General features: G+C 46.3%; 1 protein-coding gene and 1 long non-coding RNA gene across 8 annotated transcripts in view; one reads left to right on the top strand and one right to left on the bottom strand.

Annotated features, from left to right (window-relative positions):
* The window catches only part of LOC134482849 (uncharacterized), a 67,382-nt gene that overhangs the window by 31,237 nt on the left and 17,420 nt on the right, over nucleotides 1-18,725 (top strand). The window contains exons 4-7 of one of the 7 annotated variants that reach the window (XR_010059473.1): nucleotides 1,076-1,141; nucleotides 3,183-3,267; nucleotides 8,853-9,058; nucleotides 9,538-12,529. This is a non-coding gene — a long non-coding RNA (uncharacterized LOC134482849). Of the gene's footprint in view, nucleotides 1-1,075; nucleotides 9,059-9,537; nucleotides 12,530-18,725 lie in introns of those variants that run through there. The other 6 variants (XR_010059471.1, XR_010059470.1, XR_010059469.1 and 3 more) reach the window with 6 other exon arrangements.
* On the bottom strand, nucleotides 12,912-15,703 carry LOC134482847 (sperm motility kinase Y-like). The gene is made up of 2 exons (XM_063277007.1): nucleotides 15,003-15,703; nucleotides 12,912-13,907 (listed from the first exon to the last, which is right to left on the bottom strand). The coding sequence occupies exon 2, from the start codon at nucleotides 13,885-13,887 to the stop codon at nucleotides 13,315-13,317; it is 573 nt and encodes a 190-aa protein (XP_063133077.1). The 5' UTR covers nucleotides 13,888-13,907; nucleotides 15,003-15,703; the 3' UTR covers nucleotides 12,912-13,314.

Raw genomic sequence — 18,725 nt, 5'->3', positions numbered from 1 at the left:
ATTGCTTGGTTGGTTTTGCATTTTTACGCTAGTCAAAGAATGTATATAAAGATCACCCTATTGTACCAAGAGCAGTTATTAAATATAAGAATATTAGATGCATACTTTGAAGCTCTTCAAGTCTTAGAACCAGTGAGAGGGAGAGAATGAATGAATTGGCTTTGGTTTCAGTTTCAGATCATTATGGCTCAGGTAAACCCAGAGCACAGAGTGAAGTTTTTGTAAGTTTTATTTTTCTTGGATATTTTATGTATTCACATTTCAAACGTTATCCCCTTCCCATGCTCTCCCAACCCCCTGCCTCTGCTTCTATGTGGATGCTCCCGCTCCCACACACCCATTCCCATCTCAGTGCTCTGGAATAAGGATGCTTGCATGTAACCATTGCACTGAATAGGGGGACCCCAATGGAGGAGTTAGAGAAAGGACTGAAGGTGCTGAAGGGGTTTGCAACCCCACAGGAAGAACAATATCAACCAACCACAACCCACCAGAACTACCAGGTAGCAAACTATCAACTAATGAGTACACATGGAGGGATCCATGGCTCCAGCCACATGTGTAGCAGACGATGGCATTGTCCAGCATCGATAGGTGGAAGAGTAAAGGTTTTGAGCTCTATAATAATTCAGCTCAAAACGGCTCCCCAGAGAGTCCTCAAAAGCCTTGGACAGAGCACAGTGATCCAAGGAAAATGCCTGGTAAAGACAGGCTGATGAAAAACAGAGCAGATCACCTTTTCAGCCCCAATGTGACAAGAGGAGGCACTCTCTTAAGTCACCTTGTAACCCAGAAGCCAGTGAGGCACATTGTACTTTGATCATTGTTGTTTTCATAAAGGTCTCAAATTAGTCCAAAATTAGGATTTTACTTGAAAAACCCTTGACCTTATAGATCTAAATGCACTGTAAATGTGTCTTCAAAAAAGTGTCAGGTCTCCAAGGTAGTGGAGATCATTTTTACACTTAAAAGAGTTGCTAACAGTAGTGAGGATGGAGTATACTGAATAGAGACCCCAACCTCCAAAAGGCTTGAACCTCCAAAAGGCTTCACGTATTTACTCTCATGTCTCTAGCACAGATCTCATCTGGTCCTGGAGAAAGTCCTTATCCTGGTCTGTGGCGTCAGGAGACTTGTAGGGGTGCGTGAAGCCGACTTCTGGTACATTTTTGTCTCTGGCTCAGTGCTAAACATCCTGCCCTCAGTGTATGATGGGTATGACATGGCTCCTGCATTTAAAGGAACGTTGTTATGTTTATTTTACTTGTCATTTAATGTGACACTTGGGTTTTTAACACGATTTCTAATAGATCAGCCTCCTATTCCTAGAGAGAAGTGTGCATATACCACTAGAACAGCAGCTAACATCTGTCTCCACTGGAGACCTCTGCACTGAAGTCTGAGATGAGCTGGAACACTTTCTTACTTGTGAAATATCTGACTTCTTTGATACAGTTCTCAACAAATTACATTAACTATCATTCCTGAATTTTGTTCACTGAAGTTTTATTTTTATTACGCTACTCAAGTAAACTAATACTAAATTAATGAATCTGGAAAATGAGAATTAGTGTAAATGAGTAAATAAGAAAATGTGAAATGTTTTTTATTGAAAGCATAGGGTCAACATTACATTTTTAGCACAGCATTTAAAATACATGCTTTTTAGAAAACCGTTTATTTATTTCCTTTATAATCCAATATTAGCCCTTCCTGTCTTCCCAGTAACCCACCATACAAATCTTCCCTCCATCGCCCTTTCCTGAAATGGCAAAGCTCCTTTCGGGGTTTCAACCCCCTTGAATGCTTTTTAAAAGATTGTAAAACAGATCCCTGAGGAAAAAGTATGCCTTTTATGCAGTTTCAAGCATCTGATTGTTTATTTCTTTACATTTCACAAGAACAGACCCCTCAACCTAGACCTGGTTAGGAGCTAAATTGCAGGAGTGACAGTGCCACAAACAGCATGCATCAGTGTATAGAAAAATCTTTTTATTCCTTCATAGACACAGGAACAGCTGGCTACTTGGCGGGTGAGCCATAAAGCAGTGTCAGGTCTGGTTATTCACCCATTCCCCAGTTTTTGTTACCTCCTCTGTGAGGAAGAAACATGCATGAAATTTTGCTAACATCTCTGGTGAGTCCCTGAAGTAGTAGAGCTTCCTCTTTTCTTTTCTCAGCCTCTTACCTCTTCCAAGGAAGAACTTCAGGAAGAGTTTTACCTACTTGAGCTCCATTGAGTAGAGGCTGGCAAGGGTCTCTAGTGTGACAGTAATATGTGGATCCAGAGCTCCTCATTGGAATCTATGACATCCAGACAGGAGCACCTGAACCCTTCCTCCAAGTCAGTTACCCCTGCTTCCACTCTGAATAAGAGTGTTCCTGGCCATTGGGAAACCCCAGCAGAGGTGCTGCCCACCACTGTCACTGTCTCCCAGCCCATATGAACAGACCTCCCTCCACCACCTCCTCTACCACAGGTCCACTACACCAGATTTTGGCGGCATTTTAGTGGATTTGCCCCTCCCACCACCTTATGCAAACAAGGCAGGATCCCAGTCTGTTCAGGTGGCTGCTGGCTAGCAAAAGAGAGTGAGGAGCAGCAGCAGTGGTCTGAGATATAGGAGGCCTGCCTGGACAAGGAAGCAGAGAGGAAGCACAGGGAGCAGGAGAGGAATGGGTGACAGATGCACTCTCATTCCCTGAACCTGCTTCCTTCTCATCTTTGACCACACCGACCAAACCAGGAAAACCTTCCACACTGCAGAGGCCCCAAGAAACAGTCATTCTGGTGTTGTAGTCCCCGCAGCAGCCCCCCACTATTGAGCACAGGGATCTGCAGTTCATAACTATCAGTAAAGAGGAGTTGTCCTCTGGGGAGTCTGTCTCCAGACCCATGGAAACAAGATGCCAGGGAGAAGCTGGAGAAGCAACAGCAAATGCACCTTGTGGATATGCTAAGCAAGGAGATCCATGAGCTGCAAAACAAGGGGGACGGTAGTGCAGAGGAGAGTGACTGCCTGTGGAAGAATATGCTGGAGTGGCAGTTCCAGAAGAGACTTCAGACCATATTTCTTGTGTTTCTCCCAGGTTCATTTCAGAATACTGTTCAAGAAGCTCAACATTTGACGTTTACATAGTAGAAATTTATAACAACAATGTTTTTGCCCTTCTGGCCTTAGACAGTTCTACAATGGTGTCTATGGTTAAGTGCCAGGCAGTGAGAACCCAGGAGCGACATTCAGAGGTACAAAGGATGACCTGCAGGTAAGGTGCTCCTGGGGCCCAGTGTCCTAAATGCAGGTCCTCAACCTTACAGCTGCCCACTCCAGCTGTGCCTGGGATGGAGCCAGTGCTACCGACCTAGGAGGCATCTCAGGGAGTGTGCTTAGTATGTGCCCCATTGCTTCAGTGCATGACAAGGTTAACCTGCAAGAGCAGCAAGGATTTTAGCCAGCTCGCGTTCTGTATCTGAGAAAGAACATGTCTTTAAGAACATCAATATGCTCACATCTAGCACATATCAGCTTTATATGTCAAAGATATCATAATAAAGCTGTTTAAAACATAAAAAGTTATAGGGTAGCTCAAGTGTAGGATATACTGACCCTGAGTATTATATCTAATTACACACACATACCCACACACAGAGAGAGAGAGAGAGAGAGAGAGAGAGAGAGAGAGAGAGAGAGAGAGAGAGCGCTACAAAAGTTGGAAAAATAAACAAATCTTAAAAATATGTAAATAACTGTAATTATTAAAAGTCTGTATGAGAGTCAATGTTTTTCGCCTCGCATTGAGGAAGGGGCTTAGAGAAATGAATTATCCCCCTCCAACCTCCAAAAACATACGCACACACACAATCAATGACATGTGTAATTGTACCAGGAAATACCTGTATTTTATAGAATGCCATAATGGAAAGTAAGAACCATCTTTTTCATTAAGGGTTGCCAAAATATTCTTTTTTCAAGGTGTGTGCAGCCGTGCCAGTCTTGTACACCATGGGATGGAAGAGGTCCCTGACCTGTGAGCCTAGAGGTGACCAGGTGCTCCATTCTGAGACTGAGAAAGGCAGGATGCCCACTCAAGGGTCCATAGCAGGGAAGGTTTTCAAGCTATGTACAGTGCTGGAAAAGCCTACACAGGGCATACAGTTAGCAGTGATGTCTTTGCAGGGAGTCCAAGGAACCAGCTTTGTACTGATGCAGGTGGGCAAGCATTTATCATCCACCTGCCACTCTGACAGCAATAAGAGTATTGCTTAAGTTTTATTTCATAGATTTGATCCCTGACCAAAATACCAAAAACTGCACCCTTAACGATGTAGCAAATAGAATAGTGGATACTAGGCCAAGAACCTTTGACTCTTCTAATACCATTGTGTATTTCAGAGCAAGGAAAGAGAGGTATCAATGGACAGCAGTCTGCTTTCCCCACGAGTGCTCTACCACTGAGTTAGTAGCCTTAGCCCTCCTCAGCTTTAGAAAAAGGGTGTGACTAAGTTGTCCATGGTGACCTTGAACTCATGCTGTAGACCAGGCTAGCCTTGAACTTCTGATCCCCCTTCCTATTGTGTGTCTTGATTGTCTGTTATTACAGGCCCATTTCTCTACAGCTGACCAGCTTGCTTGCTTCCTCCTTTCTTTTCTTCTCCTTTCTATCTCTCTCTCTCTTTCTTTCATTCTTCCTTCCTTTCTCTCTCTCTCTCTCTCTCTCTCTCTCTCTCTCTCTCTCTGCCTTTCTTGATTTTTTATTCTTTCTTTTGTTCGTTCTTTCATACTTTCCTTCCTGTCTTTCATTCTTTAACTTTCTTTTCTTCCTTCTTTCATTCCTTTGTTCCTTTCTTTTAAGATTCAATTATTTGAGTGGTCTATCTGCATGTACATCTGTGTGTCCAAAGAGGGCATCAGATCTGATTATAATTAGTTAGTATCCATAATATGGTGACTGGAATCAAACTCAGGACCCTTGAAAGTGCTTTGAAAGCCAGGCTCTGAACCACTGAGCCTGCTCTCCAGCCCCAGCCTATTTTCTTAAACTTAGCACACTTGGTTCACATGAGAATTGTCTGTCCATGAGCAAGATAAGGTTAATCATAGCAAAGAGTGCTTATCCCTTGCCAGATCAACATGGGGTCTCCTGTGACTTATGCTGTCCTTTTCCAGGCCTGTCACCAGTGCCTTGGCGTTTGTGGGACTCATCCACAGAGGCATGCAACTCAGAGAACTGCACCCCAACTTGGTGCACAGGAACTCTTTCAGGTGTCACTTGATTGTCACAGGTTTCTGCTCGGTGAGCAAGGAAGGGAAGCCTAGCCCTGTGCCAGGTCAGTTCCCAGAACAGAAGTTCATTCATGGCAAACCCAAGTGATCATTGCAGTGAGCGTTGGCGGTCTAGAGCCCACATCAAGGAGGCCTTCCAGACTTTGGAAGTGGAGAGGGAGGGAAGAAAACAAAAGTATAGCACACTCACACTTTGGAAGGACACACATCCATCCTAAGTGAAACACAAGTTCTGTTTTCCAGTTGACAAGTATATAACATGGCTCTTAAGGCTACACCCACATTGTAAAAGCCGGTGATGTCAATCACAGCAGGTAAGATGTCAGTCACCTGAGTCATGCAGAGTTTGACCACATGAGACTCACCCCAGGACTTAAATGCAGTGAGTTCAAGGACTCACATGCTATGCTGCGTGGGCTCCTCCTTATGCCACACCTTGACCCCATTGCACCCTGGGCCTCCACACCATAAGCCAGAGTGCAGATCCCTGGGCACAGTAGGACACACCTAGGCTAGTTTCCACTCCCATGGATGTTCTTGTGGCCTTGTCAGAGCACTGTGACCACATCCCACATCTGAACAGCAAGCTAATCAACAGGATGCTCTAGGAGTCCATCCGTTTGTCTTCTTCAGAGACCCCATAATAGAGGGGGCAGAAATCCAGGCTTTAGGGAGCTACCACAGCCATGATTGTTCATTTGTCCCAGCCACTCCACCTTTGGCCAAGTTACATCTCTGCCAGGCCCTGCCATGTTGTCTTCAACATGTTTGTGTGTCAGTGATACTTGTATGAACTATGCTACACGTTGGCCTAGAGGCTGGGTTTTCCTCTTGCATTTCCAGCAAGACTACAGAGTTCCCGGGGGAGACTCTCATGGCTCTTCATGTTCTGGCAGCACAGTCTGCAGATGTCTCTAAGGTATTGGACATCAGACCCCACTGAGGAGTGAGAGGCTTTCATTGGCTTATAGACCCAGGGCCTGGGCATGATGGCCTTTATTGTGTGTGTGATAGCATGTATGCTCTGCTCCAAGTGTAGACAGACACTCCCCATGCCTGTAGTCTGTGCTTGGAGTGTGGGTACACACTCTCCATGCAAACAGCTGTCTACGCACACACAGATGCCATTTTCATGATTTACACCTGTTATCTTTGATGTTTCTTTTAAAAGACAATCATATAAAGTTACTGTGATTTTGTGCTGGCTTTCTTTACCCAGCCCACAGATGAATATTGGAAGGAGACTCGAATCTGCGTGTGCTCCTCCTTATGCCCATACCCTGACCCCATTGCACACTTTTAGGCAGAGGCATGGCAGAGCGTGGCCTGTAATTGTCCTGTCCATTCCCTATGGATTGTGACCACAGTCTGCAGTTCTGCACAGCCTGGCATCCAAGGAAATTGGTATAGTTCCCTACAATGTCTCCACAGGCCCAGAGGAAGGACATAAATAGAATCTTTATGAGACCCAAGTGGCTTCTCAGGGTCAGCCAATGCTCTTGGCTCCTTCTTGTCTCTGAAGACACAGGGCACAGGTCCTGACCTGCATGCACCTGTAGCTGCTGCACACACTAAGGATGACTTACTTGTGCTGGCCTCTGATGCTTCTGGGAGTCCTGAAAACCACAATCCCTGGGCCAAGGGGACTAGTGAGGGACAAGTGAGCACAAGGCCCCTGCCTGCTCCCTGGAGACCAGAAACCCCAGCAGGGTTCTCACTGCTGTGTTCCCCAAGATAATGACAAGCACCTGTTACAACAGGCCATGCTCTATTGGGAAAGGCAGACAGGCACATCCAAGGCTGTTCTGTGGCCATGCTGGGCCTGCCTGCTCTTCAGGGGCATACTCTGCCATGCCACTCAGCATATCCCAAGCTGTGTCTGGAGTGCTTTGGTCTCACAGGAATGCTGTGTTCATGGAGACACTGACAAACTAAGGACCAAGACCCTGTCAAGTACCCATCTACACATGACTCCTGCCAGGAATCAGCAGTATGGGCAACCACGTAAACATGGAGACATGGATTATTTCTTCCGTGGGAGCACTTGTGAACCACAGGGTCAGGTGACAAGCTCTAGACCAGGAAAGGATCAGGAGGAGCAGAGTGACCTCACCTGAACTTGAGGAATAGGGAACCCAGGAAGGGGAGTGACCACCCCTGGTTCACACAATTTAGGGACATATGTGGTGGGAAGAAGCTAAGTTGAGGCAGCCTGGACACATCCCAAGATAGCAGTTGATTGGGGGAGGGGGCGGTGTAGGCTTGCATGAAATGATGTGTGTGTGTGTGTGTGTGTGTGTGTGTGTGTGTGTGCCTGTGTATGTCTGTGGATGGGCCTATCCTGACACCAGACCTGACTGATGCCAGGCACCCACAGTTGGCACAGACACCACTTTACAATAGGGTTTTTGTTCCCAAAGGTTTTCTAATGGAAGGTAATATGCGTCTCGTACAGGGCTAGTTCACCAGATTTTGTACGAAAGATGAAATCTGATCTTTAGAGATTGGAGTCTGAGCTAGCCTTGTGGACCCTCCACTTCCCACTGTTCCCAGTCTGTTTCGTGTCACAATGTCCAGGGAATAGAACCCTCAGTTCTGCCAGCACCTCTGTGTGAGGCATCGCATCAGCTGACATCCAGAATGGTTGTCCCAACTCCACATGTTCTGGCCAAGGTCAAGATGCACACAAGAAGGCCTAGATGAGGAGGTACTGCCCCACCCAGCCAGACAGATTTTATCTACTCTAACAGATGTTAGGAGGAGGTGCAGATATGACTCACAAAAATGCATCCACTATTGGGCTCAACTACCAAGAACCTGTGAGCAGCAGTGACATTCAAGTCTCCTCTCATCCAAGTAAAGGTACATCAAATACTTCTTTGGAGCCTGGGCAGTAAAGAAATCTTGAGGGCTCCATGAGTAGATAACATACCATGAACCATATCAGAGCCCATGGACTGTACCTGCTTGATGACCCTGGACCTCCTTGGCTAACGTGAGGAGAGGAGACCCCAAACAGCCCTATACCAGTGCCTCAGAAACACTGTCAGACAGGATGGACCAGCCTCCACAACCTGAGATGTGCAGTAAGGGTTCTTTTCCATTCCATACAAAGATGTCTGGTTTGCAGAGTCTCAAATGGATCTGAGACATACTGCAAGGGAGGCTTTGTGTTGGGTGCAGTAGTTAAAACCAGGACATGAGAAGGGTAACTGCAGAGCTGTGATCTCGGAAATTCTGCAGTACCCAGTTTGGATTATTGGAGCCTAGGCAGGCCTTGCAGTCATAGACCTCCCTCTACTGCCCATGTCCCATCATGATACCTTCTCCAGCATGCATCAGCTCCATATCCTGCCCAACATACCTTAGGGTCCCTGATAATTCCAGATACTTTAATGTTCTCCCAGGCTGCACTGTGGGCTCTTGTGTGCCTCACATTCATCCTAGAAGTTGTTGGGAGCCTCCATGCCATGGCATAGGATATCTTTGTGTCCACACTGAGCCGAGTGATTCCATCCAGTACAGGATTCTCTCCCTATTGTTGAATTTTGGCACTTATGTCTTTAGGAATGACTCTGCATGTGGTCAACACACACTACCCTGGAAGACCCGAGAGTTCAAGGACGGCCAACTTTCACTTAAGCAAACTTGTCCACAGACTGCGTGGGTCCCATCAGCTGAGAGTAGCCTCCACATTGCAGTGATGTGCAAACTTCTGCTTTTAAGTCATGATGGACTTAGGATCTAACCTGAGGACCATACACAAGGCACAGGTAGGTGATGTGTAAATGAGGCATGTTACTGGGTCAGGTCTTCAGTGCAGTGTCTTAAGCTGACAGGCTTTTGGGAGGGCATATGCTTCTCTATTAAATGAGCTGGCTCCTCTGAAGGCCTCAACTCTGCTGTGTCTGCCGCTCATGCTCCCTCCTCCAAGAATCTAACTGTCCCTAGCTCTCTGTGACTGGCTGGTCAGTCAGCCTTCATGCCACTCCACAGCCACTCTACAACACAGAGCCCACACTGTCCTCTGCAGAAGTTTCACGGGGCTGCTGCTTTAGTCTCTCTGTTGCGCTATGGGGGTCCAAAGTCAAGTTTCTTAGGTCCCTAGGGGTCCCTGAAAAGGCTTTAGAACAAGGTAGAGGTGAAGAAATCAGGAAATAAACTCCTGCAGTACTTCATGACTACCACTGGAGGGCTCTACACCTTTCTGGTCTTAGTGTGCCACTCAGCAAGCCCTCTCACTCACTCTAAGGTTCTGAGCCTGATGGAGAGGACTCCTGCTAAACCCAGTGTTCCCAAGAAACTGGCTGTATCGGCAGGGCTAAGTGTAGAGGATTCTCCACGACCCTGAGAACACAATTTGGAAATCTCAGGTAGGCAGGGTGTGTGGGGGAGCAACCAGGGCTGGATGGAGACCTTACCCAGAATTTGATCTCCAGCCCTGCATTCTGATTAGCATGAACTACACGCCTGTGAAGGTCTCTGGGTGGTTCCTGAAATTAGGTGGAGTAAGAGGAGGAGAAGGAGGAGGAGGAGGAGAAGGAGAAGGAGGAAGAAGAAGAGGAGGAGAAGAAGGAGGGGGAGGAGGAGGAGGAGGAAGAGGAAAAAACAAGTAAGCAAGGAAAAGACAGGCACGTGGCCCGTACTCACTGCAGTGGCCCATCGTATCCTAGGTGTTTTCCTGCCCTAACTGTGAAGCAGGAACCAAACACCACTCCTCATGGGACTGTCTGAGATGAGGCCAGCTGTGGGTCTGAACTGTCAGCAAGGAAAGGAGCTGTCTGTGCCATACATCGAAGCATAGTGTCCCACATAAGCCCATCTCACAAATGATGCCATCTCCTCCCCAGAGTGGCTCAAGTAAGGGTTAGGAGTGCCTCATGAATGCCAAGACCTCCCCTACTCCTGCAGACCCATGAATGGTGCCTTCTCAGGGCCCATCTATCCTGAGCCCAGGGAGCAGCCAGAGGGCATACTCATGCGATTTCATACTCAGGTCAATCTGCTATCCTGTACCCCATGAGTCGGGACTGAAACTCAGTGCTCAAGACCACATTTTTTTTTCTGGACAAGACTTTCAGAATGTGGTCACACACAGTGTTAGTGACACATTGCATGCCCATGACTGGTATTCATTGTAGCCCTGAGCACCCAGGGATTCAGATCAGCATTGGCCAGATCAGACTCTTTGCTACCTGGTCCTATAGCTCACCTCCACTGTAGTTCCATGTGTCCTGACTGCTGCAGCTGCACCAAAAGCTACCAGATGTCTTCCCACAGAATCGTACTGTAATGTGGGCTCATCCACAGACATCTCACACTCTCCCTGCTGGGAGTTAGGCTGGATGCCTCCTGTGTGAGAGCTGCCTTGCCTTGTGGAGCAGAGAGAGAAGCAGTGGAGGAGATGTTGTCTGCTGGTCTTATTGTCCTCAGTGCCCAGGGCTTCCCTGTGGTTTGGGTTCAGATCCAGCTCCAGTGAATCACTGATTAAATTCAGCCCATAGAAGCTGCAAACACCATGGGGCACAGGGTAGACCAGGAATGAGGGGCAACCAAGCAACCCAGGACCCTGTGTGGACCAGGGAAGCCAATAATCCAGGTCACCTCTCAGGCAGGATGCAAGGCCAGGAGCTCTGTGTGCCCAGACAGAGTTAGATGGGACCCTGACTCCCACAAAATGCTCCTTCAGAACTATTACATCATCAGCTTTGAGAAAGTCGTCCTCATTAAGGACTTTCCGCACAGCTTGCACTGCCATCTAACTCTGTCTTCCAGGGGTGATCCTCTTCAGGAATATTGACATGTCTTCTATGAATGGTTAATATTCTGATAATTTGTTTCATAAACATTGCTCAGCATAGTATCTGTCTCGAAAAGAAGTCATTCAGCAATTATCCCAGGACAGGGAAGCAAAGTCCTCCTCCTCTTCCTCCTCCTCCTCCCCCTCCCCCTCCTTCTCCTCCTCCTTCTTCTCCTCCTATTCCACTTCTCCTATTCCTTCTCCTCCAGATTTTTCTCCTCCTCCTCCTGCTCTGCCTCCTCCTCCTGCTCTGCCTACTCCTCCTCCTTCTCCTCCTCCTTCTTCTCCTCCTATTCCACTTTTCCTATTCCTTCTCCTCCAGATTTTTCTCCTCCTCCTCCTGCTCTGCCTCCTCCTCCTGTTCTGCCTCCTCCTCCTCCTCCTCATCCTCCTCCTCCTCCTCCTCCTCTTCCTCCTTCTGCTACTGCTAATGCTGCTGGTGCTATTGCTGTTACTCCTGTTGGTGCTGTAGCTTCTGCTGGTGTCTTTTCATTGGCCATGTGTCTGAAATCACCACCTGTTTATACACAGGATATGACAGAATTTCAAGATGGCACTGTGAAAGAAAAAAAGAATTTATTCTAAGCAAAAAAATATGAGGTAGAATACTTAGATTACCATTTGGAGCTTTGATTGCTTTATTATTTTATTACTTCTTCTCTTCTACTTCTCAGTTAAGATTTTTGAAAGAAATCATTTAGAAATGTTACCAATCAGTAGGCCTTAGGAACAAAAAAAATCAGTATGCAAAAAACTATGCATGGATCCAGGATTCTGACCATCAACAATAACCCACAAACTAGGTTGTTGATACTTATTCAATGACAAACCTTGTTATTAATTTTAAGGCTTAGTGGAATGGGACGTGACATTTGAAAAGATAAGACTCTGTTCTGCAGCACTTGGAATTGATGACCACATGTGCTAGGACCAGTAGCCCATGGAAGAGTGCAAGATCCCATGAACCTCTAGTCCTCACCCTGTGGGAGCTATTGGCCTAAGGGGGGGATGGAGTCCATCTGAAGGGATGGGTCAACAAGACAACTCTGTAGAGTGGGGAACTCATCATTCATATTGGGTCCCTGCTGGGAAGAGGAGAAATCAAGAAGAGGCAGGAGGCTTGGTATTGGGGAAACCTCATAAAGAACTTAGAGAAGATACAAGGTAAGAATTGTGGGGAAAATGGAAACCAGAGACAAGAGGAAGGAGGAGCATAGAGCAAACTGGAAAGGACAAAGCACAAAGATACCTGGGCTATGCCTGCTGCTTGTTCTCTGGACTCTCCCTGTGGCTCATTTCTCGGGTGAGATGCTGTTCTGCCCCAGGCGAGGTTTCTTTCTCCTTGGCAAGCAGCAACAAAGATTAATCAGGGCATTTGCTATATTCATGGTCCACACCTTAAAACCTCTGTGCCGGACCCTGCTGGAGATGGGCTTATCCTCTAATGGGGCTCTGTGGGAGAGTAGATTATCTTCTTTTATTTCCTTGTTGCTACTCTTCTCACTGAAGATGCTTGTTGTTTGAATGCATGGGACACTCATGGCACATTTGTGATAGTGGTAGTGCCCTGAGAGGACCAGGCACAGTAGACCTTCTTCCTCCTTTTGGATGAGCCTTCTGGACATACTGAGATATTTGACCGTGGGAGAATGACACCTGCAAGGTGTCAAGGACTGGCAGGCTTCCACTCCTATTTCTTTGTAATCTAAAAGCACCTGCAGGATCAAGGCTAGGAAATGGGGCTGCAATGGGACGCACTTGCTGTGCCTGGGCTGTGCAGCCATACCCCGGGAGGGCCTGCTGTTGTAGGAAGTAATAAGTTGCCATTACCTCATCATATTTTCTTTTTATTAGGGAGTATTTTATTACAGAGGCTTGAAATCCCATGCATTTCATCGCACCAAAAATTTCAGGGTCTGGCCTGAGGGGAAGCAGTTCTTCACAACGACCTGTGAACCCCTTCCCGTGTTCTTTGAACCAGGCGTGTTTCATCACCTCACTGGCTGTTGGTCTATACATTGGATTTACTGTTAGTAATTGACTAAGGAGGTTCTCCAGTTCTTCTAAAACCCCACAGGGGGCAGGATACACCCCTGCAACAACTTGTATTTGTAATTCTTGGATGATCACTGAATCAAATGGAAGCTTTCCCACTACCATATAATACAAGACCACTCCTATTGTCCACATGTCATTCTTCATCCCGTCATACAGAAGTCCAAGGAAGAGTTACGGGGAACCAAAAGAGTACGCACCGCAGTGCTGGTTTAGCATATGTCCAGGTTGTGTTTCGGTGCTAAGCTGAAAGTCGATGACTTTGACCTTTTTGTTTTTATCGATCATTATATTGTCCACTTTCAGGTCTCGGTGAACAATCCCCTTTCCATGGCAGTAGCTCACTGCTGACAATATCTTTTCAAATATTTGCCGGGCCTCATCCTCCTCTATGTGCCCTGACTCTCTGATGTACTGGTAGAGTTCTTGGCCTTCCACCAGCTCCATTATGAAGTATATTCTAGTTTTGTTTTCAATGACTTGTAAGAGAGAAACAATGTTGGGGTGGTTGATCTTTCTCATTATGTTTGCTTCTGTCATGACTGGCCGGAACCACTGCTTGTTCTTTCGGAGAACTTTGACCGCCACTGGGGTTCCTGTGAGCTGGTGGTGGGCCAGGAGGACCTTGGCATGGCTTCCTTTTCCAATAGTCTTCAGTACTTTATATTGGGAATGAAAGGTTCCCTCCTGAGAGATACTGGGATCGGGACTAGGAGGGGGTAAAACCTTCTCAATCTCTGTAGGCATTTTATCAGTACTAATGCTACCTAAAAATAACAAAAAAAATGGAATCAAATAATGAAAAAGATGGAGCAATTCAGGAACTAAAATTACACATGTGGAACCTAAAAGAAACAAACGAAACAAAAAGAAAAAAAAATAAAAACAAATAAAAGACTAGACTAGAAAAATAGAATAAAATTATGAAAAGGGGGAAAATATGAAGAATCATAAGTAAAAGCCACCCAAATAACCAACCCCAAAAGAGAAAGCCAAGAGCACACACATACTAAATGCAATGATGAAAATAAAAATTGTCATACTACAATAGGATTGTGCAGCCAAAGCTGATCAATACTGTAAATGGATGTAGTTTGAAGAAAAAGGTCAGATGAAGGAAACGAGAGGAGAAACAATTAGTATAAGACAAAACAAAGAAATGTAAAAAGCCAACACTAGAGGGAAACTCCATTGAATTTCAGGACCTAGTGATCCACAAATCTCCACAACTCTCCAGAGCAAAATACTGAAAATTAAAATTAACCAACCACAAGGAATAAGGCAGTTAAATATCAGTGAACAGTAAACCTTAAACAAAGGCCGAAGAGTCAAAGTGTCACAAAGGGCAAATTTGTATCAAGTCTAAGCCAATGATTGCTTGTACTCAATAAATAGAGAAACAGGAATAATGTAAAAGGATGAAACCACAGGACATTGAAAATGGAGATAGAGTGAATCATCCGACTGCACAAATGTATATAATCAAAGCAGTAATATAGCATGTGAGAACATAAAAACCACCACCAAAAAATGAAACCAGCAATCCATAATAAAGAAAGAAAGGAAGAAAGAAAGAAAGAAAGGAAGAAAGAAAGAAAGAAAGGAAGAAAGAAAGAAAGATCAAAACCACAATAAGGAAATAGCCAGTGGTCTTGAGAATATATGGCCTAATTCTATCTCTTAAAGACAGAAAAAAAAAATCAAACCATAAATGAGCAGGCAGCCGTCTACGTAGGCCTTTAATCTGATATTATGGGGTTGGCATATCAAAATCCTGGGAGCCACTGGTCAGCCAACACAGGTACTTGGGCAGCTGCAGGCCAGTGAGAGAGCCTGTCTTGAAAATGAGGTTGATGACCTACCTTAGGAACAGGAGCCCGAGCTGACTTCTGGCCTCTACACTCTCTTGCACTGAGGTGAAGGTAATATAGATACAAGAAGGGGCAAAAGGGGATGGGAACGTGTGTACACACACACACACACACACACACACACACACACACACACACACAGGCACACACACACACAGGCACACACAGAAGCACACACAGAAATACACAAAAGTGTACTTATACTCACACAGACAAACTCTTACAAACACCCAGATTCACACAAAACCCAATCACATATGAACAGGTACACACATATTTATACACAAGCACACCAATAAAAACGCACATCACAGACACACACAAACATACACACAGGGGCACACACATGCACAAGAAAACGTACACACATACAAACACATACACACAAACAAACCTGTAAACTCACACACTCCTACATATACTGACAAACACGGGCAAAAGTGTACACACAGTCACACACAAGCAAATCTGTCAACACACATCTCGTACACACATAGACACATACACATATACACAGTACAGTAAAATCCGATACAACCACACACAGCTCACTAGATACAACCAAGTCGCAGAGGGCTCCACTCCACACCTCCTCTCAAAGCACTCAAAGAAATCCAGGCCTGGCTACAGCTTAACATCTGTTGGCTGGACCTCCTCACAGTCGCTCCTCATGAGGTCACAATAGGACCTGTCATGACATGGTTGGGAAGGGCTTCAAGGCTCTGGCTTCTGTGGGCTATGGGGAGAATTTAGGCTTTTAGAAATCAAAGACTGTAAGATGTTTACCTCTCCTCAGTTCTCTGTTTTGAATATTTGCTGTGCCTCCTGCTTTAAAGTCCTCATTTCTATGCTCGCTGTGTCACTTTTTCTTTGAATTCTGAATGATTAGCCTCAAACTGATGGTACAGATTTTAAAAAATTAAAAAAGACAAAGCTGTGTTTCTAAACTGACCCATCAAGATGACACTGTTCTCATAAATCCTCAGAAAGGCTCTAGGTTATCATCAAACACCTGAGACAAAGCTGCAGGGATAGGCAGAGCACTTGCCTCCCAAGGGTGAGGACTTGAGTTTGAATACCCAAAACCCCCATCAATGTTGGATGCATCAGCAAAGCCCACAAGCTCAGCATCTGTGCAGTGGGGAGGGGTTGGGGCTTGAAGACAGGTGGTCTGACATGCAGGTGTGAGGACCTGTCCAGAGGATGGCCCCTGACAGGACATGGGGTAGTGGTATGCATGGACACATAGGCACATAAGGGGGTATGCATACACATGCAGACACTTCCTCTCACACAGAGGTTGGCATGATGTATAGAAAACCAAGTACATCCTGAGTGTAGGGCTCACTTTAAATATTAAGTTCCAGTGATGGAACAGGCGTGTATGAGGACAAGGAGCTCTGTGCAACCTGGGACCAGAAGGAACAGAGGGCTGTGCTGACACAGTTGAAATAAATTCTCAATCACAGTCTGTGACAGCCAGGTCACAGGACCCAGGCAGCTTTGTTATTTGTGAGCAGCCAGCGCAGCCAGAAGCTAACTATTGAGCACTGACTGGCCCAAGCCCAGAAAGGGTCTCTGTTTTTCAGAGTGCTGGGGGCAGAGCAATGTGTAGCGCTTTCCTTCTGAAGACTCTTCTGGGGTTTTGAATCCCCTGGAGAGGACTCTCATGGCTTCAGACACTCAGCCTAGGAGGAAAGATCCTCATCTGTGGAGTTCATTGAAAGACCTGAGAGCAGAAAAGGAAAGAAACAGGAAAATATGCCACCTCTGCTCACTGTGGTTCAGCTTCTGCCTTTGCAGCTGAGCTCAGGTGCCCTGGAGTCCTCCCTAGCCCGAGTCAGTGATCTCAAGTCCCTACTTCCTGGTTTGTAGTATCAAACACAGCACAGTTTCAGGCAAGAAAAGCTGTGAACACCATCTAGACATTGCTGTCTACATTTGAGGGGGACTGTTGAGCCCCAAAGGGAGCAAGGGTTACAAGGTCAGGTATTACAATAATGGCCAAGGTTGGAATCCAAGTCCCAATCTCCCTTTGCTCTGGGCAGAGGGTAGGCCTGGCAATTGGTTCTTGCTGTGTACATGGGGAGATTCAAAGGGACTTATGGGATCGCTGGCACAGACCGGCCCAAGCATGGCTTAGGGAGCCTCACACCAACTCAATATTTGATGTGTTCCCAGCTTTGTCTACCACCCTCAGCTGTGTGCCATTTTCCCTGCCTTGTGCAAGGGACTCTAAATATCTTCCTATAGAAGGCAATCAAGGAGGAGTTGCACAAGGAGAGGTGGCGCTCTGTGGGGAGGTTCACATGGGCTAACATATTAGAGGGCCACATTCCCAGAACTGATACTGGGTGGACACTCTCCTCTGACATCCAACACAGAGATCTTTGACAGAGATCAAGAGAAGGCTTCTCTGAATAGCTGTGCAGAGCACCTCCGATTCATGGACTCAGGACTGACACCCATAGGATGCTTTTGAGGAGCCGATTGTGATTCAAGGGCTCATCTGCCTGGGTCCCTGTGCCTCTAGAGATGAGCCCAGGACTTGGCTGTGGATAGTTATGGGGTCAGATCAGAGGATGGGAGGGGGCTTGTCCTTGGCTCCTGGGAGTAGTGCAATTTTTCTTTCCGTGCTCCTGCTTTTTTTGCTTTTCTTTCCCTTGGCATAAGGAGGGACTGGAAGAAGTCTGTCTATGGGGAGTGAGGCTGTCTGGGAAACTGCTCGCTATTCTACATTTTCATGCAGCTGGGGGCTTGGGGTTGTTGGCAGGATAACCTCTGCACCATTCCAGTCTGCTTCTCCCCACTTTATCCATGCATCCCTGTCCCAGGGCTGGGAGACCTGGATACAAAAGTCCCACCTGTAGCTTCCAGTCCAGGGATGGAGTCCCTCAGTGAATGGATTCCAGATGGTTCTGTGAAAAGCAGCATCGAACAGGGTAGTTACTGAACATGTGGGTACATGCAGGAGGATACTGCACTGCACCCACCCACATTTCATATAAAACCAATCCTCATGCTCAGGTACAAATTGGTTCTATTTACACCTTTCACCATTTTTGCTACTCACTGTACTGTGAAGGGTGAATTTTTATTGTTTCACTTCTGCAAAGAGACAGAGTTTAGCATTGGACACTCCCTACGGCATGGCTGGAAGGGAGGCCTTAACACCCATGTGTCCTTCTAGGAAAAAGCTCTTTCATAGGATGCCTCCCTGAGTCCCAGGATGTATGGAGGGCTCTGGGCCCTATCCAGGGTTGAGTATATTAATGGGAGCAGAGGCTTCTCTCTGATAGAACAGTACCACCCTCCTGCAATATGTCTATGATTGTTTGTGTATGCTTAGCTCAGGGAGTGGCAATATTAGGAGGCGTGGTCTTGTTAAAGTAGGTGTGTCACTGTGGGCATGGGCTTTAAAACCCTTTTCCTATCCACATGCAAGCCAATCTTCCCCAAGCAGCCTTCAGATGAATATGTAGACCTCTCACTTACTCTGGCACCATGACTGCCTGGATGCTGCCATGCTCCCAGCTTGATGATACTGGACTGAGTCTCTGAACCTGCAATCCTGTGTCCATTAATGTTGTCCTCATAAGAGCTGCATTGGTCATGGTGTGTCTGTTCTCAGCAGTAAACCCCTAACTGAGACAATGTCGATGTTCCCTGCTTCAGCTTCCTGGCTATAGAAGCTTCACACATGAGCGGCATTCT

This window comes from Rattus norvegicus, chromosome 1 (genome assembly GCF_036323735.1).
Source record: "Rattus norvegicus strain BN/NHsdMcwi chromosome 1, GRCr8, whole genome shotgun sequence".
In the NCBI taxonomy this organism is placed as follows: Eukaryota; Metazoa; Chordata; class Mammalia; order Rodentia; family Muridae; genus Rattus; species Rattus norvegicus.
The sequence above is the reverse complement of the archived record's forward strand: the minus strand, read 5'-3'. Positions and strand labels throughout refer to the sequence as shown.